A 23,298-nucleotide genomic window follows, 5' to 3' on the forward strand; every position below is an offset into this window, starting at 1 on the left:
AAAATTATATTACATAATAAAATACAAGAGTAATAATTTTAGGTGCCTACCATGGATGCTTTTTTCTAACTAGGCACCACAAATTAAGAAAAACACTACAGCTCAAACAGAGTTTGAGGAGTAACTAGGTAATAGGGTCTAGCTTTCCCCAAATTAACTGAAAAGCTTGGTGGAAACTCATATCCAAGTGACTTTATGCCATATAAAACATCCATTTGGCAGTTTAGTTGACAAAACAACATCAACTCCTACCAAAGGAGAAGCTTTACGCTAAAAAGATATGCAAAACCAGAAGTGCAAGGTTGGGCTACTTCATAAAGCAGCTCTTCCTCCTTCCTTGACTGAGCAGCATTAAAGTAGTCATTTCCTTGAGCAGTATAGCGTAAGGTTGTATTAACACCAGTTTAGTACAAGGCACTGTGGATTCTCTTCAACATTAGCTCACGTTCAGATAATAGAAGAACAGTTTTGAGACTTAACCAAACTCTCCTAGTTTAACTATAACTTCAAAACTACTATTTCAGGGGCCTTAAAAAAATCCTGTATGAGCTCATTAACTGATGCAAGTATGTAATAGTCTCTGCAACAGCCCTTAACTTCCTCTTACCAGTCCTGATGGGCAGCCTTTATCCACAGGATTTCTAATTCAGCAGATGTTATGTCTTCCAATATCTCTAATGGAGAGGTTGATGTCATATGGAAGACTCTAGCTCTTTACTATCTCTCATCTATTAATTATCATCTTCACCTACTCTCCTCAGCCAAACATGCACAAATTCAGTAAGTGTAAAAAAACCCCAAACAAATAATAAAAAAACCCACCACCAAAACCTCCAAAAACCCAGCCCCTCAGAGTTCTATGAAATGACCTTAAGAAAGTCAAGACAGAAGTCATGGTAGAACAGTAGCTTCATTTTACACATCCTCCTCAGATTAATCTCATGCTAATTGTGTTTTCCTTAAATCTCTCTCCTGCAAATAGTAGCAAGTGATGCAAGACTTAGTACTTATTATAGCTCTAAGCAGCAGACTCTTAGGGCTTTTTCAGGCCAGAAACTGCCCATATTAGATGAGTGGCCATAGCCTTGCAATAGAAATAGGAAAGCAAATCAGGATTCTTTGCCTTCAAGTTTCTTTGAAGAGATAAGTAGCCTAACAATACAAATAAAAGTCATTAGTTGTCTACAGAAATAACTCAAGTCCTACTTCAAAACTATATCCAATGCCAATAAGAACCTACACCTCAGAGGAGCAACGTAGTAAGTTTAGCTTACACTCTGAAAGCCACGTTACTGACATATAGTACTAGAACAAACTGTTTATGCCCAACTCACCCTATGTGAAGTTTGTTTTACTGTGTGCCTGTTCTCACAGTGAAAAAAATAACCCTATACATACCCATGTGGTCATTTAATTCATACACATGCCCCTCCCACATACACAGGTAACGCACTCCATTATCTACCATACAGTCAAACGGGTGATCATCATAAGATCAATTTCATGAACCAGCCTTTTTTTAATCCCCACTTGCTTATCCGTAAGCTGATGCACCGGTCCCAATGCAGTGAAGCAAAGCTACTGAAGTCAGACTTCAAAAGGCTTCAGCCTCTGGACACTCTCCGCATCCAGTACAAGGAAAAATTAATGCGGTAAGTTCTAGGAGAAGAGACAGACCTTTATTTAATACATCTGTTTGGTTTTATGTAAGGAAAAAATATAGCCTGTGGAAAAAGGAACAGTATCTTGGAACAGAACATATACAGAAACATTTGGAGATCAACTTAAAGGAAATCTTCCTCCCTCTATCCAACTTTTAAGGTGACACTGAAAAGGTAAGAGTTACCTAAAGTAGCAAGTAAACAAAGAACTGTCTTGTCCTCTAAGCGCCTATGGCAAAAGCAGCTTTTGCCTCTGTGCTGACATATTTCATCAGCCCAAGGGTAAACAACTTCCCCATTTTACAGTGGAGGGGGTGACCAGTAGTATACTTAATACTGTAATAGAAACTATTTCTACACCACCACCTCCAAAAGAAGGAGAAAAGCAAGCTCACCTAGTTTTCAGGCTGAATAGCAGATAATACTGTTGTTGCAACAGAATTGGTTGAGTGACAAATGACTTTTAAATACTTCATCACCAGATAAGCATAAAGCTATTCTCAAAAAAATGAAAACAGATCCCTGATGATACATCTGTCAGCCAAGACAGCTGGAGAGCTTATAAAGCACCATCTTGCATAAGCCAAATCACTTCAGCAGCTCTGCAGCACATACACAAAAAACAATTTAACATACTATTTAAGAATAAGTACTTCTTGCAGGAGTCCATATGCTTATAACATATGCAGAATCTTGTTGGGGCTTAGTTCACGAGGCACTTCAAGCAGTGACAAGGACTCTTCCTGACCTGAACTCCTGAGTGGCACTTCACCAAGCCACAAGATTCAGAGCTTTCCAGCTTCACCACCACCAATTATTTCACAGTATAGTCACACCTTACTATTTTCTCAGCAGGTCACCTTAAGTGCTAATTAACTAGGCTATCTTAACCAAGTACTTCAGCTTTCAATTTGTAGTTTTCTTGTCTCTTCTCTGGTGTCCACAAAAGATAAGCTAAACGAAATAGCAGAGCAAATAGCCTTTTATGTTATAAACAATCCAACTGAGAAAGTTTCTAGAAAAGTCCATATCTCTACTGGCAAGTTGTCAGGCATTTAAAAAGGCTATTTTCTTTAAAACCCTCCCTGCCCCCACCATCTGCACTAGGACCTCTATATGCAAAATACAGAGCCTACAAGAAGCTGCCCTGAAACAAAGTTCTGCAGAGCTATCAGGAGCTGCAGGATTAACTAATTTTCTTATACCACTGGATTTTGAAAATTGACTTGATACTTGTATGAATAAAGAACATTTTGCTTTGAAAAAGTTACTCTAAAATATTAGTTTCACAGCAACTACAGCAAAGTCAAAGCATCAAGAACACACTACAAGCAGCATGTTGACTTTTTTTATGAAAAGCTTTGGAGCCTTTTGAGATATTGTCGTATTTTAAGTGAACTTTTGAAAGTTGGCTAGAAAGTAATTCTTACATTCAAAGTCATATGTGGCATAGAAGCATTTAACACACAGATCAAGTTAAATAGATAACCCAAGTGCCGAAAATATGCCTGACAATTGACAAGCATCCTTTTAACTATTTAAGACAGACTGGCAATGTGAGCTGTTCATCCATTCACTCATAATCAATTAGAATTGTAAGCAATGAAAATTGCTATCAATAAGACTTTTTTTAAGACTGTAATGGACTGGTAAAAACAGATAGGCAAGACAAGCATCAATCCCAAATCAGTAATATAATGAACTTGTACGAGAAGGATGCATTATTTAGTGCTGCAGATGTTGTAGGTACAACCACCCAAGAAATGAGACTTGATGTAAAAAGATTAGGCATTTCCAAAGGTAGATAGTCTAAATTTACGTAAGTATCCCCTTAAAGTTTAGGTTATTACTTTGAAATTACATGCTGTGCATCCACCTAGGCACAGTTTGCACACAACTGCATTTTCATTCCTCAACACCTGTAACGCAGATTCCTTATCTATGCAAAGTCTTTCAGAAGAAACACCATACACCATGTTTCAACAGTATTCATAATCTGGAAGACCTCTAGGCAAACTAGAAGTGTCAGGCCTTATGGTAGTATTACAAAGGGATAAACGAGTCCAACAACCAAAATTAAGACTGAAATTCAGAATGCCAGCAGGCAATTTGTACATCAGTGTAACTGTCAGATATTTACTCCAACTTTAAAGCTAGAAACGGAGGTTGAGCTGCACTTGGTGCCTAGCTTCCCTCAGAACAAGAACATTTTCTTAAGATTTGCAAGTCAAGAGATTCTGTTAACCTAAAGAACTGTTACTTTTTGTTCTCGACAAATATCTAGCTCCCTGATCTGAAGAGTGAAAGATGGAATTTAAGCCAACACCAGTGCCTGCAAAACACAGAATTCTCTAGAGAGTGCTCTGAAGTATTTTTGGGAATCTTAGTCAGCACACACCAGCCCACGGTTAGCTGGCAACATTCAGAGCTCACTTAAAGGAAAAAAAGATTCAAATGCCATTAGGCAAGTATTTGGAACCTACACAGGTCACCTACTAATGGGAGCTATCTGCTCTTTCGGAGCTATTTGGACAATGTAGTTCATACTGAAGATGAGAGAAATACAAAAGTAATTATAGCTCCCAGATACCTGCGTGGACAGGGACAAAACATTTGAGAAACACCAGTATTTTTCTAAACAGTGAAAGTGTTAATATTTGTTTCACAAGCAAGTTACATCTTTGTTACTCTTGCAAACCCTGAGAGCTGAGAGGTTTGTTGTCCAGTCTGGACAGAGAGGTGGTTGTTCCATCAGACTTCCCACGCTGCCCACACACTGGCAAGCTTGTGGGGAAATCAGTTAATTTGTTCTATCCTACTACCTTAACTCTTGTTATTCCACCTCTCTACACACAGGTTTGGAACCTACGAGCTTGAATGTTTCTCTTGTATTCCCTTCTACTAAATTCCACTGAAAACAAGAGTGGACAGATGTGTTAACCAACTGCAAGACTTATGACAATGAAGAATAAAACCATATTACTTATAGCTAAGTGAATGAGAACAATCATTACACAAAGCACAAAAGCATTCATGTAACCTTGAACCAATCAATACAAAACACATCTTGTAAGCCTTCTCCTACACATACACGAGTGAAGTCTCAAGAAACCTAAGGACCTGCAACTCTTGTGGAAAAAAAAAAAAAGTGAGACAGCTTCTGCTGTAAGGATGCTAAACCACCTTGAATTTTACATACGAAGACCCTTTTTACATAGTTAGAAGTCCAAATCACCTGAATTTAGTTTGTGTTTTTAAACAGTCTCATTTTATCAATACAATTTTCTCATCAGCTCTTTGTATTAGAAGTCATCAATGTGAAGATTTTTCCAAGCTGGTGTGGTTATCCCAACATAAGCCTAGTTAGGTCATCATGATTTGCAAAAAAAAAAAAAAAAAAAAAAAAATCCACTTCTACCTCAGAGAGGAAACCTTACTGCCATTGCTTTTAAAGTAGCCTCAAGTAATCCAGAGAGGTACACGCAGGTGGACAAAATAGAGCTGTTTCATCACACCAACCACAGTGACCTTAGCCCTTCCCCAGGCAATTCCTGCCACATCATACTTAGATTTCTAACTCAGATTAATATTAAACTACTATCACATGCAGTTTTCAGTCAAAAAGGAAAACTGAGCACTGAAGTGTGCCCCCAGACACACATCTTCCCCGCCCCCCCCAGCGGCAGCAATTTGTACCCCTCCCCCCTGTGCTGCACAGACGTGCTACCTGCTCTCCCCCCAGGTGAGCACCCACTCGCACCCCTCCCCATCCCATTTTTAATTGCACAGATGCCAAGAGTTGAATTCTGTCAGAGCAGGATTTTCAAGCCAGTGTAAGCGCAGCCTAGCCATCCGCAGGGAAGGCCCCGCTCGTAGGCACCCTTACAGAGGCCTGCTTTCCATCAGTGACGTCTGGCACAGAAAGAAGCTTACAGATTTGGAAGGGGACCAGAGACGATCCCCCCGGCCCACCACAAACCCACCCGCGCCCGGACACCCGCCAGCTTCGCTTCAGCGCCTCATAAACAAGGACGATGGCGGGCAGCAGCCCCCGGCACCCCCGCTCGGCCACCACACCCAGCGCCCCTCCGCAGCGGGGGCGGGGGGAAAGGGGGAGCTGCAAATACCCCGACCAACCCCCCAAACCGCACAAATCAACCCAAACCCACAGCAAAAAAGCGTTAAGCTGCCCCCCCGCTCGCCCGCCCGCCCCCCCGCCGCCCCCCAGGGCGCGTCGCCATTTCGTGAGGCGGGAGCGCTCCGAGCAGCCCGCTGCAGGGACAGGGAGAAGAGAGCGCTAGGAAGGGGCTGGAGAGAAAAAAAGCCCCCGAACCCGCGGGGCAACGGGCGGCCAGGCCCAGGCCGCAGCCCCACCGCGCCTCAGCCACCACTCACAGTTCCGGATATCGGAGATGAAGACCGCCAGACCCCGCATCCCATCGCCCTTCGACACGGCAGGCATGGTGGCGCGCAATCCGCCCAGCCACACACCAAAGCACCGCAACTACCCCCACCGCCGCCCGCTCTCCCCGCGGGGCTCTTCAGGCCGCTGCCACCGCCGCCGCCTCTGCAGCGCGCAGGCGCCGGGGCGGCTCCGCGCCCCCGCGGGCGGCCGCGCGCGCGCGGCTCTGGCGCCACCTGCCGCGCGGAGGCGGGAGCGCCGCGGCCCGCGCCGGGCCTCCCCTCCGCCGCTGGGGCGGGCAAGGGCCGCGGCCTCGCCCCGGGCTGCCCTGCGGTGCCGCAGGAGCCCGGGCCATCCTCCGCTCCGGGGGGGTGGCAGCTTGGGCCCCCAGGTCGGTGGTGCCGCTGCTGGGACGCCATTAGCAGGCACCGCCGCCAGGGCAAACGGGCCCAGGCCGACGTGAGGGGCTGCCGGCGGGCGGCCCTTCCCCGTGAGGGGCTGGCAGGGCGGCTTCAGGCGCTGGATCCGCGGTGAACCCACTGCGTGCTCCCTGCTCAGGAACGGCCCGATCTCCTACTCTCCCTGAACGCTAATGATCGAGAAGTTTTATGACTTACGAAGGAGAAACATCAGGCTTTGCAGGTGCCTCAAAGGATGTACCTTCTGAGGGAGAAGGAGACGACGGACGGCAGATCAGGAGACAAGATCAGTAAGCTTTGAGTAGGATTTTATTTCTAATCTACTCTAGGATCTTATTTCTAAAATGTGGAGAGCGGGGTACAGATTTGATGGTACAGGTACATAAGATCATGCTTTCCCCAGGGCGGACTGATGGAGCCCATGCCTCAGTCCTCCAGTTCAAAAGGGGCCCCAAAACAGGCCATGGGATCTACTTCACATACCCTGCATAGTCAGTCTGAACATTTGCAAGCCCAAGAGCCACTATACACAGAGCCACCCTTTGTCACATGCCCCTTGTGAGCCTGTCCTCCGCTGGGTGAGGCAGTTGCTCTGCATTACATGTGGCGCCTCACGTGTGTGCAAACCCAGGGCTATGTGTTTCTCATGCAGGCTGCAGATCTGCAGAGCAACACAGTCCCATGCCATATCCACTCCTGAGACTGAAAACATTTCAAGGTTAAACTGCCTTAAACATGCCAAAGACGTAGGACTGCGCAGAGCATTTAATCTCATCAGCTGAAATGGTGTCAAAACTGGCCTAGTCTGCCTAACTAAAAGTATGTTGACAGTTTCAGTCATAACACAAGCGATTGGTATACTTAGTGGATCATAATGACTTGTAGAAAGATGGGGTTTGGGGTAATGGAGATCAATCAGTCACTTCATCTGTTTTCCTGTATACTTGAAGTCATTTCATTTCACCTGTTTGGTTTTGTTGGTGGTGGTTTTCCCACCCCCACCCCCATCTCCTCCCGCCCACAAACTTACCCCAGTATCTAGCTTTTAGCTACAGCCTATCTTCCAGAAAGGCACTTAGTCTTGATTTGATGCCATCAAATTTACTGTTCTCCTGGGCAGTTTGTTCCCATGGTTAATTCTACTCATTTAGAGCTTGTATCTTACTTAAATTTATCAAGCTCCAGTGCCTTGAAGTTAATATTACATTTTTCTCTCATAGATAAAGAACTCTTTCTGATAATGGCCATATGCCTCAGTTAGGTCACCTCTCAAATATGTTCTGCATGTTTTCAGCATATACTGTTACACGAGTGCTTTTTAGTTGTGTAAGTATCTATTAGAAAGACAAGATGACAGTATGGGGTGGTCATGCATCTGTTTCTTCCTGGATCCATTTTGTACACCAAGTGCAACGACAGGCAGTCACACACAACTAGTCTTATATTCAGCTCAAATTCTCTGCGTCTGTAGGCTTACATGAAGAAAATTCTCCCTTTTCATAGCTTTGCAGACAGATTTTGATGCTTAACAATAATTTCCATCTACCTTTGAAGCTGAAAACCTATGATGTCACTGAGTAGGAGTTTCTGTTTCAGAAAAAAAATACCTTTTTTGAGCTAGCCGAAATGTTGAGCTTATTTCTACTTTCATGAGCACAGTGACACCTAAAGGCTAAGTCTTTCAGTCCTGTCTGGCGGTATTCCAGTCAATACTGCAACTGCAAGTCATGCAGGTACACACTACCTTTGAAGTGGTGGCTTAAATACTGCTAACAGAATAGCTGTGGTAATATAAAGCTAAGCATGGGCTGCAAATTCTGCTTGAGAACTGGGGTAAATATTCAAGTAGTTAACCCATGTGGCACTCTCTAGTTTTGTAACTATACTGCTAAATATTTCATTGCAAGTGGCTCAGTTTGCAGTACACATACCCCAGTTATTTTATGTCATCCTCCTTTGACTGAGTTTTTTTGAGGCTTTACTATATTCATCCTTGCTCCCTGTCTTCTTTTTGCCTCAACAAAGGCTTATGTCAATTATGGTGAATGTGTAGGTATATACCTGCCTTTACTGCCTCATAATTTAGAATTTATTAGCCCATTTCAGGCACTTTGGTAGGGAGAAGATACAAATTTTACGTGAATAGTTAGCTGGATGAAAGAGAGACTGTAATGGTATCTAGATGCACCCTGGCTGAAAGAAACATTGTAATGTGAGCTCAGCTGTTACTATACAGCACAGAGTTCATGCCAGGCACAGCCCTTTACAAATGCACTGAGTTAATAAATCTGGAAAATGTTCTGGTTTGAGCTTAAAATCTATAAAACACCAGTCTGTGAAAGAGCAGACTTCATTAGGTCCATCCATCCGAAGATTCTGAGATTTGTAAAGTGATTGCTAATTACTGTAAGATCAGCAGTGAAGGGGAAATAGTCCCAAATGCTTTCCTACTATACAAAATGTTCTGCAGCACATTTGTTTGCCAACAAATCCACGATTGTCTGTCCCTTCTTTCCCATGTCGTAGTTGCTTTAATAATTTGCAGAATTTTGTTGTACTTTGGTACAAAGACTTGAATAATTACACTGACCTTCATAGAACTATTAACATTAAACTGAATGGATTTGTGGGAACTATAAAAAGGTAATTGTTCCTTTCCCTTTGTTACTGTTCTGTCAGATTTGTTCTGCAACCCATCATTTATCGCTTTCTTCTGCTCCTCGTGGTCATTCTAACCATTACTGGAAGCAAAAAGAGCTAAGCAAAAAGAGCTAAGGAGAAAACAGAATCAGCGTCTCCTCCACATGTACACCCCATTGTGTTTCTCTACCTGTCATCTAACATTCACTATCCATTAACAGAGAGCACAGGTTTATCAGCAACGCCTTCTGCCATGTGAGAGTATCAGATGGCTGCTTTCAAGATTAAGAAACACAAAGTTAGGATAATAGCACTATCATAAAACCCTAAACTTCCAGAAATTTGGGATGGATCTCCCTTCTGCCTAGATCTTTTCTTTCCTGTGAGCTCCTCAATGACCAGAAGGGGTTTACATTCAAAACAACAGGTTTATATTACAATGTAGAATAGAATACCTAAGCTTTAAAATAAACTCTAAGAAAGTAGATGAGATAAAATAAGGGTTAACAAAGGTTGTACAAACAAGATCTCCTTTGCCACCTGCATGCTGGCAATGTCAGCCAGCTGGTGGCTTTGTGAGTTGCAATAAACTCTGTATAATTCCTTCTAGTTCATAGGAGGAGTTTGTGTTAGTTTTGGGGTGGGGTTTTTTGGTGGTTTTTTTTTTTTTTTTCATTTACTCTCTGAGGTCCTTCTGCTGTTTCTCTTAACCTTCTTTCTCCTTAATGACAGGCTGCCACTCATTTCTTGCTACCACACCATTTTTATTTTCTGAGTATGCACATTTACTTGCCAGCAAAGCAGCACACTTTTACTCTCCCCCAGGTGTCCTATCTTACTCAGGTACTGCTTTTTTAAAGGAATAATAGTGTACAGACTGAAAAAACAGAAATAAAACCGATATGGTCTATTACAGGCAACTGTACCTCATTTTTAAACATTTATGCCTCTTTGACATGGACACAAATGCATAGAATTAAAGCAAAAGACTTATTGTCAGTAAAAATAATAAAAATCAGTAACTGCTAGATTATGAGGAAAAAACAAACAGAAAACTGGTCAGTATTTTATGTGAAATACCTTTGAAGCTTGGGGCCTTTCCATTTCTAGGAAAAAAAAAAGTTAAGAAGCATGAGATAAAATTCCAGGGAAAGCGAAGTGAGATTTAATGGGTTACAATAAATTGCATAGGGGAAATTTAGGTGCTGAGATGCCCACTGTTGTCGCACCCAGTCTTCAAGTACCTGGCCCAAAGAAAGGAATTCATAGTGCCAAGTTCAGTTACTGAATCTGGTAAGCAGTTGATGGGGTGGGCAATGGGAGTTAAACAAGACACATTCACGATTCCAAGAGCAGATACAGAATCCTATCTCATTGGGGAACGTTGAAAATGTAGAAGCATAAAGATCCCCTTATCTTTTCGTCTTGCTTAGTGGAATGCCAGCCAATGGTGGGGATTGCCCAATACTTTGCAGATATGCTAACAATCTGTGTGCATCCTTACATGTCAGAAGTAAGAGCTGTGATTCCCTTACAGGTAGCTGCAGGTCTCCTTCCTCAGTGGCAGCATGCACCCTGTCAGCTACTTGCAGCAAACCTTTGGATCAGTCCCACTAAGGCTACAAGAGAGTCAACAGGAGAATATGATGGGAATGCAACACAAGAAATTATAGATTCAATTACAGAGACACTGGAAACAAAACTGATTTTTCACACCTTTGTTCATGCCTTATTTCTGTCATTCCTATTTAGAAGTGTAACCTGGAAGCATTTAAAGTTTGTGAGAGATGAACAGCATGTTAGGAAACAACAGAAAATCTGGTACCACATTGGTTGTAAATTACTTTAGGCACTGTAGTTATGTACCTTTTAAATTTGGGGTAGCATGTATAGAAAATGTACTGTATTTCAAACACGCCTATCAAGCCATCCTATGAGATTTTAAAAAATCACCACTTCTTGAGCGAAAGCTGAAGGATTCAGAGGTGTTTTGGTGATACTAAAAAAGTGGAATGAGACATTCCTTTTTCCTGCTCTTTCCTGTAAGCGTGTGGGTCCAAATATACTAGTGAACCTTTCTACCAGTTTCCTTTCTGAAGTCCTTGCTAGAATTTAAATCTGGGTGATTAAGTGCACAAAGTGTATACACTCTTAGCGCTTGCCCAGAGGGGCCATACATCCATTTCACTGTCAAGATTTCCATTCAGAGGAACAGCATTTCTATTTTTCTTTTCAGTGCTAAAGAATGTTCACGAAGATCTTCATTGCACAAGAGGGAATGAAAGAGGAGGCCAGATCAGGAGAAAATAAGGTAACTTTCCAGTTCAGCTTCTGGGAAGTCTCAGCAAGCTGTGACCAGCACAGAAAGCAGGACACTGAAAGGCTTCTGTTGGGAAGCACGCTGCCAGGGTGTGTCAGGCTTGCCCCACACAACACATCTGGTTTTATCAAGTCTTTTGATACGGCATATAGTGCCTGCAAGCTGCCCATGAAAGAACACGGGCAAAAACATGGGCAAAACTCAAAGCTCCCGCTGCGGTAAAAATAGTAGCACAGCCATGTTGCACCTAAAACCACAAACTGTAAGGTCAAAAGAGAAGATAATAAAAATCTCAGTTTCAAACATAAAATTTCATTTTAAAGCCTGTTAATGGCTACGTGACCCCTCCTTTCTGCACACGGGGGGGGTTAACAATATTGCCTGCCGCTGTCCTGTCATTTTGTCCCCAGGGCAGCGCACATATTATAGCCCACGCTCCCTACTTGACCTACACTCTTGGCTGCGGCCTGAACACACACACCGAGAGGCCCTTCAAGGGAATGTACGGTTATCCCGCGTGCATCGTTTGCTTCCTGCAGGCCCCGGCGGCGCCCCTGCCCCCGCGCCGAGCAGGCGCCCGGCCGCGGCCGCTGCGGAGCTGCCCCGCCGCCATGTTGGCGCAGCCCGCTCCTGCCCGCCGCCTCGGCGCTGCCCGGCAGCCGCGGGGCGGGGCCGGCCGCCTCCCCTTCCCGAGCGGCGCGGGCGGCCCAGGGCCGGGCTGGAGGCGGGCGGTAAGGTGCGCTCCGCCGGCGCGGGGGGCCTCGGCCTGCGCCGCAGCCGCGGTGGGCGGGTGGCAGGCAGGGTGGCACGGCGGCTGCGGGGGGGACAGGGGCTACAGCGGGGCGGCAGGCCGCGGCGGGGGCTCGCCCTGCGGGACCCTGCTGGCCTGGCATGGCCCGGCCCGGCCCGGCCTGCTCGCAGGCTGCAGATGGTCGCTCAGGGCAAGTCTCTGGAAAGGGTTGGCATCTCGAGAGCAGATGAGTATGGGCGGCAATTCTAACGGTCAAAGTAGAGTGCCTTACAAGGGGAAAGAGTAATGTTTACACAGGTTAGAAATGGGTTTATTTTCACTATTTTTACTGAATCTAGCTTTTGTTTTTTTAAAGCACATCAGCAGCATGCTTCCTGGGCTTCCTTTACAAATTGTAGTAGGCTTCTGCAGCAGTAATTTAGAATCTGGTTTCTTCTTTAGAAGTAAAGTATAAATATTAACCCTGTTCTCCACAGTTACTGTGCCAGCCTCCAAGACTACTGAGTTTCTTTGATTACTTCTTTTTAACAGCCTAAATCTATGCCAGCTTTTCTCTTTTTAATAAAAACATCCATCTGAAACAGCTGACTAAACGTATGTTACTTCATGTGGAGGTTCAGGTTAAACCTTGGGCTTCCAGAGGACAGACTGGCCTATATAGGAGCCTGGTCGACAGAGTCCCTTGGGAGAGAGTCCTGAAGGGCCAAGGGGTCCAGGGAGGCTGGACATCCCTCAAAAAGTGAATCTTAAAGGCACAGGAGTGGGCCGTCCCCATGTGCCAAAAGGCGAGCTAGTGGGGAAGAAGGCTGGCCTGGATGAACAGAGAGCTTTGGCTGGAACTCAGGAAAAAAAATGTTTATGACCTTTGGAAGGAGGGGCAGGCAATGCAGGAGGACTGCAAGGATGTTGTGAGGTTACGCAGGGGGAAAATTAGCAGGGCCAAAGCCCAGCTAGAACTTAATCTGGCTACTGCAGTACAGTACAAGACAATAAAAATGTTTCTATAAATACATCAAACCCAAAGGTGGGCTAAAGATAATCTCCATGCTTTATTGGATGCAGGGGGGAAACACAGTGACAGAGGCTGAGGAACAGGCTGAAGGCACTTAATGCCTCCCTTGCCTCAGTGTTTAATAGTAAGCCCAGTCTTATGAGGAGTGGCTGAGAGAACAGAGCTTGTGTATTCTGCAGAAAAGGAGGCTGAGGGGAGACCTCAGCTGTCTGCATCTACTGAAAGGAGGTTGCAGTGAGGTGGGTGTTCATCTCTTTTCCCAGATAAGAAGTGATAGGACAAGAGGAAATGGCCTCAAGTTGTGCCAGGGGAGGTTTAGACTGGGTATTAAAGAAAACTTCACTGAAGGGATGGTCAAGCATTGGAACAGGCTGCCCAGGGAGGTGGTGGACTCACCATCCCTGGAGGTGTTTAAAAGCTGTGTAGATGTGGTGTTTAGTGGTGGGCTTGTTAGTCATGGGTTGGCCCTGATGATCTTAAAGGTCCTTTCAAATATAAATGATTCTATGAGTCTAAACAACATTTGTGATCTGGGTTTGAGAGAAACCTGGGCTTCAGATCAGTTCGTCAAAAGGCGTTTTAAACCTTAGGTTGTCCGTAGTACCAGTTGAACAAGGACATAATGAGTCAGTCTTCGATTTTGGTCACATTTTGCAGTGACACAGGAAATAAACAAGAGTGCCAAGCTTGTATATTTCTACTCAGTTTAGTTAGAGGAGAATTAAAAGAAAGATGAAGGAAGGTTTGCAGAAGAAAAATTTTATGGGGATCTAGTTATGTAAAGCTTGCCAAATTCATGCTTATGATTTCCATAAAGAGCATTTAAAGTCTGACCAATTCATCTTCATGTAGTAAAGTGATGCTGTCTACTTAATTTTCACTAAACCAATGTTAAGGAAAAGATTATTAAAGTAAGGTTGCAACCAAGAGTCAATACTGGATTGTCACTGGCAGAAACCATTTTGTCACAGGGTCAGTGCTTCCTATAGATCTAGGAGTGAATGTTGACTTAACACTAATTGCCAGATGGATATGATCATGTCAAGGAAATGAGCACATTCTGATATCTAATTAGAGTTCAGTGATATTTTTAAAACTTCTGTTCTTAAGCTGTTAAACGTTAACTTCTCTTCAGGGAAGTGGATGCTGTTGCTAATTGTTTCTGAAAGTGAAATTAAACACTTCCAAATCAATATATACCAGCTTCTGGAAGAATTGATATCCTGTCCAAACAGTTAAGACTTGCATTGACTCTTCAGGCTCTCAATTGTTCCTCTCTGCAGCAGTTTATAGATCCTGCCAGGCTAGACAGCCCAGACTAGATGCTATCAAGAGCAACCTGCTTTGTCCTATTTTTTAGGATATGGAAAACAAAAGGGTTACCAGTGACCTTGAAGTCAAAGTAGAAGCACGATACCTTAACTATTATTAATAGTGAATTTCAAATGGTATAGCAATTCAGCTTTTACCCTGCCATCTGGATCCAAGAAGTGTTAGAAGACCAAAAGCACTGTTAAAACAGTACTGCCTTAGTAAGTCTGATTCTAGAGGGCAGAAGATAAGACAATTGCTTGACTTTTCTTAGGCAAGAAACTGCTATATTCTTCCGTTCAGAGATCTGAACCCTTATGTTTTCAGGGCAGGAGAAAGCTGACATGGGGAAAAACATCATGAAGCTTCTCTATACTTCACTTTCTCTTACTGTGATTTGCTGGCTGGCTGAAGGTACCCTGTCAAAAACAGATACAAAGAAAAGTGCTGCAAAAAAGCTGGAAGAAAAGGTAAGAGAAATAGCTGAAATGCTCATCTTTTCTGACATGTGCAGTGAATTAATTGAACTTTGGTAAATGGACTCTCATTCTGTCAAAACCGTGTTAAAAGCAACCATGCATTTGTGTTGAAGCTTATGTTCACAATAAGACTACCTGAATTTGCTCGTCTTTAGCTTTTGTGAGTGTCACAAATGATTCAGTCCTTGAACCAATATCGTGTAGACTTCTGGAGCTTTAATCCCCCATGCAAGCTGCAGAAGCAGGAAGTTTTTGTCCCCTCTTGCATAGCTAAAGGAGATGTGCTTCCATCCCTTTGGAGAGAGGGGTGGGGAGCAGTAGTTTGGGCCAAGAGCACTAGGTCATTTACTGGTGGAAGGAGAGGTGTACTCAGCCTTGCCAATGGGAAGCCTGTATCCTCATAGAAGAGTTTGAAGAGCTTTCTAACCTGGAGTTCCTTTGCAGGCAGAAATGATTCGGAGTTCTGTAGGAATCTGAGCAAATGGAGCCAACACGCTGAATTCTCTCTTAACTTGCTGAGTGTGTTCTTGTTTGCTTCCTGTTTTCTTTCAAAACTGCAAGAAGGCACAGCAGTGCAAGAGAAAGGGTATGCATGGAGAGGAAGTATATTTACTAGTGCATATACTGAGTATATATACTTATCATTGCTAAGCTAATTAGGTAAAAAAAGTAGACATGTTAAAATCCTCTCCCTTAAATTACAAGTATTGTTACTTCTTCATTATGCAGACACATCTCATTGTTTGTAGTGCTTGCTTGCTCAGTGTCTACTAGCAAGAAAACCTAGTCTGCAGTTAGTGAGGGTAATGCAAAGTCTTAAGACAGGTCTTATCCCTAAAGTCCTTATCCTGAATCAATAGATGGTTTCTACCTACTCACCATGTGCACTTTATTAGGCCTTCTCACTCTTGTCTGCTAAAACTGTTTGTGCTGTTTTAGTCGAAGCAGATCTTCCTTCAAGACAGGTGTTCAGAACTTTGGCCTTCAGTAACCACAAGGCAGCATAATCAATTTGAAATATATCTAATGTAAAGGTCATCTTCACATTCTTGATTAAGAACTCCTAACCTCTTTTTTATCATTTTGGAGGCAAGGTGCCTGAAAGCATTGAATAGAGAGCAGTGCACCGTCAGCTGTGGTGAATGATGTTCTTTAGTCTTACCATGCCTTGGTTTGCTTTGTTTTGTTTATATGCTTTTTGCCTTGCAAACTCAGTAAATTTACTGATGATGACAAATCATTTCTGAGCACTTTCCAGTTTTAAATCAAACTATTCTGCATCATTTAAAAGGAGTGCTCAGAGTTTAATGCTGTGACTTTTTTTCTCTTTTTGAAGTATGTTGCTACTGAAAGTGGCTGCTTCATATAGCTGGTTCTAAAAACTGTCTTCTCCCCCCAGACGCTGCATTCTGATAAAAATGTGCAGGACCGGGGGCTAGTAGTTGTGGATCCAAAGGCAAAGGATATAATACTGGAACACAAAAGTTACTGCTCCAAGAAGATGAAGGAAAGACATTTCTTGGGAGATGTTCTGGGATATATTACACCTGTAAGTTAATACAATGAATACAATTGGTGCTTAGAATGAATATGCAGCAGACTGTGCTAATCTGAAATCTTGCATCCCTGTTTTAAAAGCATTCTATAATAATAGGAAATTCTGGTCAAATAGCCAGAGGATTATTTGAGAGCTGGCTTGGGATTCAGGTGGTCTCAAACTCTTGTTCTCCCATCCATCTCTTATAGGATATCTATCTAGGTCATATTGGTTTCTTCTCACATAAAACAGAGATGGTAGTATGATCTTGTCCTTGATGAGCCATCCGAAGTTGCAGTAAAGTCTGAACAGGAGAGTTACCAAGTGTCCTCATACCATGCAGCTACCAACCTGAACCTTCTAAATAAGCAGTAAAAGTTTATGCTGCTGTCAAACTAATCTCTTTTGTTCTCCAGTCTTACTGTTATTCATAACATCCTTTCTTGAATAATAAATGTTTATTCCTTTTGTTTAGAGGATGCTTTTTACTTGTTTCACAAGTTGTCTTGAACATAAATGCAGAGCCTGAAAATTCAATACTGTGTTAGAATCTGTGTGTAAATTCCTGTAGTTCACCTGAGCTTACATGATTTGAAGATTACCTTTCATGTAGCGATCACAGTTTCCAGGTACTTTCTTATTTAAATAAAAATAATGTCTCAGGATGTTTCCTTGAACTAACAAGTGGGGATCTAGCAAATGATAACATTTGTGCTAAAGAACTTGTATTGGTCAAAAGTATATTTTTTGCTTTTGAGCCTCTCACTTTTTTTTTTCTTCTTTCTTTTCAAGTGGAACAGCCATGGCTATGACATTGCTAAAATATTTGGAAACAAATTTACACTAATCTCACCAGTCTGGTTACAAGTGAAAAGGAGAGGGAAGGAAAGGTTCCAGTTCACTGGGCTCCATGATGCTGATAAAGGTATTATTTTCTTTTTCTTTGAATATGTGTTGAAAGTAAGATTACTGGTCTTGTTGCAGACTATGTAGCTTTGGTGATATATGCATGTGGGTTTTCCTGGCTCTGCCTTATGGTGAATCTTCACAGTGAACTTCTTTCTGTCCCCACCTGCTTCCACATGTGAACATAGTTTATTTGTCCAAAGAGCAAGCAGAAAGATCGGCTTTTCCACCAGGCTGTCTACACATCCCCTCTTGAAAAAAGGAAGGAACAAAGAATCTGTACAGGCAGAAACAGTCTTTAGTGTTTGCACTGTGCAGTTGTATGCCTATTGTAGGTTTGGTTTTTTTTTTTCCTTTTGCAAAAAAACCTTGGGGTGAATTTGTTTTGGGAATGGAAAACAAATTTCATCTGAAAAGAATTTTTTCCTTCACTGTCAAGAAACTGGCAGCAAGTTCAGATTTTAGCTAGTATGTTCTTAAATAACTAAGTACTTAATAGTTTTCAACTTGATTGAACATGGATCTCATTTGAAACAGCTGTAATTCTTACTGTGTTGGCCCTTACTAACAAAACTTATTCTAGCGCAATGACTGCCAAGAGTAGATGGGACACTTGAAAGTACCATCTTAAAAAAAAAAAAAACTAAAGAAAATTCTTCCCAGGTGATGTTTGGTGACTACAGAAGTATTCTGAGTAGGTAGTAAGATAGTTTCTATGATAGGGCAGAACTGTAAGCAGTAGGGAGGGGCTGGGTAGGGACTATTGTAAGGTTGTAGTAAATGTTGATTATGCTGTGGTGGAGGTGAATAGCTTCAAACTCTGTGGATCACAGGATGTTTCATCTGTTGTGGTTGTGAACTAGTAGTCTATGGCAGGAAGATATATGATGAAACTATGCTCCATTACTTCAAGAATGGTTAAAAATAAGTTGTCATTGTCAACATCACTTAATTTTAACAGTTGTTCTCTTACATCATACTGTTTGACAGGCTGGATGAAAGATGTCAGAAAAACTTCCAAAACCATCAGAATAGGTGAGCCCCTGTTTTATGTTTGTTTGGTTTTTATCATCTTTAACTACTAGCAGACCAAAAGAAGGCTTTGTTCCAGGTGTATATGGGAGAAAGGAAGGTTACCTTAGCGTAGTTGCATACAGGAAGAGTTCTGAGAAGAAAAATAAAACCAGTGAACTGTAGTTAAATAACTGAAGTGTTCATCCTAATGGTTGGTGCCCTAATGTTTTGCCTCAGTGTCTTGTCCCTGGTTAAACCCTGGGTCACGGGGCCCTCTCTGGAGGGGTGCTTTGTGTATAATACTAAGGGCTTACCTGGGTGGCCGGGGGGGAGCATCTTCAAGCTTGTTGCTCAGGGGTTCTGCTTCGTTAAAAAGGAAAAAATAATAATCCACATATGAGTCAATCAGACTTTCTTGCATGACGGTTGAAAAGTCTTCCATTGGCTCTTCTCCCCTTGAAGCTGGGAACTCAAGGGTTGTGCCATGGTGTGTGTCTTTAGGCAAAATGACGAACATTGCTGTAGAGGTAAAACTGCTAACATTTGTCTATAGCAAGAATTCTGTGGAACTGTGAAACCCTTCCTGATTCAGAAGGGAGTATGAAACCTGGAATGCATTAGAAAAATTGAGTGCTCGGATATTTATTTCAGCTGCCAGATGATAAAGCCTTTGAAATCTCTCAGTTCTTCTAACACTCTTCTACATCCTTGGTAGTTAGAAAGGGCTTAGACATAGCTCTGTATGAGTTGTTGGGTTTTCCAGTGTGCGTGATTATCAGCTGTTCCAACAGTAGTTTTTCTAACTATTGTCCATTCATGAAATCACACGAGCTCAAGTGCCTGTGTCTTCCAAAGTTCGTCATAGGGTCTTGAGACGAGTAGAAGAGTGATGTAATATATAGCTGTGTACCAAAGAGTAAATCAGAGTTTGAGGTGAACTATTCTATCCTCCTCTTGTGGTAGAAAAGATGCACAATTTACAGAAAGATTGCTTTCTCCTGTTGGTGTTCTTTTTAAGACTTTACTTGGGGCCCTAAGTGGTAGTTCAGTTAAGATGGTTCAATTGAGTGAAGGTGTCTTTTCTTAAAACTTGCATCAGTGTTGACCTTTAACTAAGCATAAAATGAAGAAGAATGTTCTACAATGTCAATTTATCTGTGCTGCTGAAGTTGGTCAGAGTAAAAGAGCAATGATCTTAGCCATGGAATATGTTCATCTCTGCTTGTGTCTGCTGTATTCTGTTTTTGCACAAGTATTCTGGTGTAGATAATAAATTCTTGATTTTCAGTACTGTTTGACAACTTTGCTTGATAGTGCCTCGAATTTTGTTTGATGGCTGGACTTACCAGGACTTTGAGAGTGTGTTTGGCAGTGAGGATGAGATAGAGGAGCTTTCCAAGAGCATGGTTCTACTAGCCAAGGTAAAAAACTTTTTTCTAATGATTATGAAATAGTTTGATATTTGATTCCTTTTGTAATGGGTGTTTTCTCATTTTCAGTAGTTTTATGTTCTACAAAATTCTGCTCAAAACAATAATTAAACAGGATTCTTAATAGTGTGTCCTAGCACGTGTCCAAATCCAGTAAATACAAAGTATAGCAATGCTTGAGTGCAGTCTAAAGTCATGCTACATAGGTCTGATCAACGTCACCTTATTAAGTTATTGTTGGCAGCTGCACTGGTGACTTTTGCCTGTTATAAATTGTGATTGATAAAACCTGTTCCAAACAGCTGACAGGCTGAATGTGACTGAGGCAGTAGTGGGTACCTGATAAACTTCACATGGAGGTTGCATAGTGAGCAGACTGCTTTCTTTTCATGCTTCTATTAAAATAATGAATCTATTAAGCAGGGGCTAAACTGGTTAGTGGCATTGTTTGATAGAGAGGAAAAGGGTCACAGGCGCAGTGAGTGCTGTTTGCTGTGTTACAGGAGTATGTTCAGGCTCAGTGTGCTGGAGCTAAACACGCCACACAATACCGAGACTAACTCACAGAATGTCTGTTACTGTACAGTTTTGCTCAGGTCTGATGAACCAGTTTTCTTAAAATGTTAAGAGGGTGGAGAGAGAAGAGGATTTACCATAGGGAATGATCACTGTTGGCTAAGGTTTTCTGGGCAGCCCCTTAGCTAATGGCTATACATGTGTAGGACTAGAGAAGTTGCACCCGAAAGACATTCAGCTTTAGTGGTTGATGCATGGCAGCCTGCTTAATTACTGTCAGAGTAAGTTTTCTCACTTGCTGCACAGTGTAAAGAAATCTTAAGGTCCTCTAGAGGAAGATGGGTGTAGAGGTAAACTGAATAGTTTCTTAAAATTTGTTTTACATCAATGTTGGGTCCTCAGTAACAGCTGGCCTCTTAAGGAAAGAGTACACAAGTACAGCAGTATCCTGATCATGCTAAACATAAATTGTCACAAGTGATATTAATTGAGAGAGATGTTTGGAATCATACCTATGCCAAGTTAGCATTTGTGTCTTTAGACTCAAGAGCTCATGAGGATTTTTTTTCCCAATATACATGTAAATGTGTGTCAACTGATTTGCTTAACAACCATGTCTCATCAGTGGCTGAATTTTTCTGATCTGATATTGTTTTATCCTGTAGCAGTAGAAGTCATGGATAAATAACAGAGATTTTAAACTTTTACATGTCTATTAAATAATTTGTGCTTCTCTATTTCATGCAATGCTGCATTAAAGACAAAAGCTGGTATAAGAATACAAAGTATGTTCAACCTGTAATAATACAAGAAAAACTACAGTAATTGTGTGCTTTTGATACTGTATTATCATCTCTGATACAAGCATAATGAGTAAGCATGGTAATTAAGTGTATATTGTTTCAACTCCCTTTATTTAGAATGAAGATTTCGATGGTTTTGTAGTTGAAGTTTGGAGTCAGCTGGGAAATCAAAAGCAAACGTGAGTATAAGTCTCTAGGATGCAGTTCCTAAAAATCTGCTCTTTTAAAGCATGTTTCTAATTTGTCATTATAAATAGAGACACTTCATTCTAGGACAACTAAAGATTGTTCCAGTTATCTTAGAATGAAGTAGAAGAGTCTACTCCACTCCACATGAGCTCAAAATTACATAGTAATCTTCATAGTGGACCTGGCAGACCACATTAGCCTTTCATACTTGAGTTCTGTAAGACGTTACTGTTGTACAAGGGTGAAGAGGATACCTCAACTGCCTGCTTACTCAGATGTTGACACTGGCCTTTGTAACATTGATTGGTTTGGGTTACTGGGTGAAGCATGGAAGTATGGGATACTTTCAAGACTACCAGATTTGAGTTGATTAGGAAACCTTCCAAACCTTTATATGGAGATCTTTTAGAGGTACTAAACACAAATCTCCAAACTGAAGCAAATCTAGGGAGCAACTGGCTTCCAGTTCTTGCAAGCACAATGTATTCTGAACGCTGGAGTAGCTGATCTACCTATTGGTAGCTCCACTATGAGGTTTCAGTGAGTCTGCATTTATTGTAGCTGCTAAACTTAAAAAGCTTATCCATGTTAAGCTGTTTCCTGACATATTCTAATCTGTTTTCCTTGAACAAAATCCGCTTGGCTGGCTTAACACCATGGATAGAGTCAAGGTGCCTCAGGAAGAAAAGGCAGAGCATGTGGTGAAATGAATGATTCAGTGCAGTGATACCAAACTTTTTGTGTTAGTTCCCTCAGGAAATTCAGGCATCCATTCCCTAAAGCACAGTATGCCTGCCAGCTCTCTATTGCCTAAAATGTCTGGGGGAAAAGTAAGTTTAAAAGAAGGCTCCACAGGATACAGACTTCATTATGGAAGACTTTCATCTTTCTGAAATGGCTACTTCAGGTTATTCTGTTTAGGGCGAGTGTTACTGATTGATGGCATATAATAGTTACTTCTGGAACTGAGTGTGCTGTTAATGGAGTCTTACCTTTTCCCTATAAAATGAACACTTGAGAACAAAGAATTGAAACTGCAGAGTCTTTGTAGCCTTGTCAGGGGCTCCACCATTTGTGCTGGAATGAATATTCCTTAAGCTATGCGCTCTTGCTCATAATTATATAATTTTCCAGGCAGTTCCTAAGAGTTGATCTCTCTACTGAGCTCTGAACCTATTGCAATGTCTTAAGATGGCTAATAAGGTGATTTAGGCAATTAGTAACTGCCAGTCAGAGGTTGGGCGCAGTGGTCAGTTTGTCTACCTGTGCTTACTGTATTTCAGTAAAATCGATGCTCTTCCTGTTGGTTAACTGACATGAAAGACAGACTGTATTATTGTAATTTTAAGACTTGCTAAAGATAATTTAAGAACAGTAGCATCAAAGTGCTGTATTGCAAATGACAGACATGAACAATGCACAACACGTACTTTTTTTTTTTTTTATTAGCTCCAGGATGAATTTACTTGTGGCATAGTAAAATTTTACTCTTTGCCAGGAGTAAAGCTGATTCGAAAGAGCATTGCTTGTCCCATTTTGCGTGATAAGAGCTGTTTGTACTAGAGGAGGTACTGCTGCGTAGTTGCTCTAGCCTTCAGTACCTGAGTGTTACTTCAGTGGTGCTTCTGTCCTTCCCCTACATATTCTGTCTGTTACTGATAGACAGGAGTGGGAAGTATTTTCAATAACTTCAGAGACGGAGAAGTTTATTCTCCTGGAGCAGAATGGTAGCTGCCTGCTTTGCTCTGAGTCAGTAAAGTTTGATCATATTTGGCCATCTGTGAACAAGACTTCAGGATTATCCTAACTAAAAATGATGTTTGGCAGAAAAACATGAATGGAAGCAGAAGTTACAAACTGCAGATTTTCTTCCTCTTCAAGACGAGTTTGAGTTTTTTTGGTTTTGAT

General features: G+C 42.0%; 2 protein-coding genes across 13 annotated transcripts in view; one reads left to right on the top strand and one right to left on the bottom strand.

Annotated features, from left to right (window-relative positions):
• AP2A2 (adaptor related protein complex 2 subunit alpha 2) overlaps positions 1–6,241 on the bottom strand; it is a 47,768-nt gene extending 41,527 nt beyond the window's left edge. For all 4 annotated transcript variants that reach the window (XM_040608000.1, XM_040607998.1, XM_040607999.1 and 1 more), the window contains exon 1: positions 6,057–6,241. In XM_040608000.1, coding sequence (XP_040463934.1) covers positions 6,057–6,123 — 67 coding nt within the window. In that variant the 5' untranslated portion in view covers positions 6,124–6,241. The remainder of the gene's footprint in view (positions 1–6,056) is intronic.
• A 254-nt stretch (positions 6,242–6,495) lies between these two features.
• The window catches only part of CHID1 (chitinase domain containing 1), a 128,027-nt gene continuing 111,224 nt past the window's right edge, over positions 6,496–23,298 (top strand). For 3 of the 9 annotated variants that reach the window (XM_040609196.1, XM_040609195.1, XM_040609197.1), the window contains exons 1-7: positions 12,076–12,178; positions 14,844–14,986; positions 16,395–16,544; positions 17,325–17,457; positions 18,429–18,473; positions 19,767–19,873; positions 21,319–21,380. In XM_040609196.1, coding sequence (XP_040465130.1) covers positions 14,861–14,986; positions 16,395–16,544; positions 17,325–17,457; positions 18,429–18,473; positions 19,767–19,873; positions 21,319–21,380 — 623 coding nt within the window. In that variant the 5' untranslated portion in view covers positions 12,076–12,178; positions 14,844–14,860. Of the gene's footprint in view, positions 6,773–11,358; positions 11,434–11,923; positions 11,945–12,068; positions 12,179–12,336; positions 12,491–14,565; positions 14,738–14,843; positions 14,987–16,394; positions 16,545–17,324; positions 17,458–18,428; positions 18,474–19,766; positions 19,874–21,318; positions 21,381–23,298 lie in introns of those variants that run through there. The other 6 variants (XM_040609191.1, XM_040609194.1, XM_040609189.1 and 3 more) reach the window with 6 other exon arrangements.

The sequence above is a fragment of the Falco naumanni genome, chromosome 10, assembly GCF_017639655.2.
Source record: "Falco naumanni isolate bFalNau1 chromosome 10, bFalNau1.pat, whole genome shotgun sequence".
NCBI classification, from domain to species: domain Eukaryota; kingdom Metazoa; phylum Chordata; class Aves; order Falconiformes; family Falconidae; genus Falco; species Falco naumanni.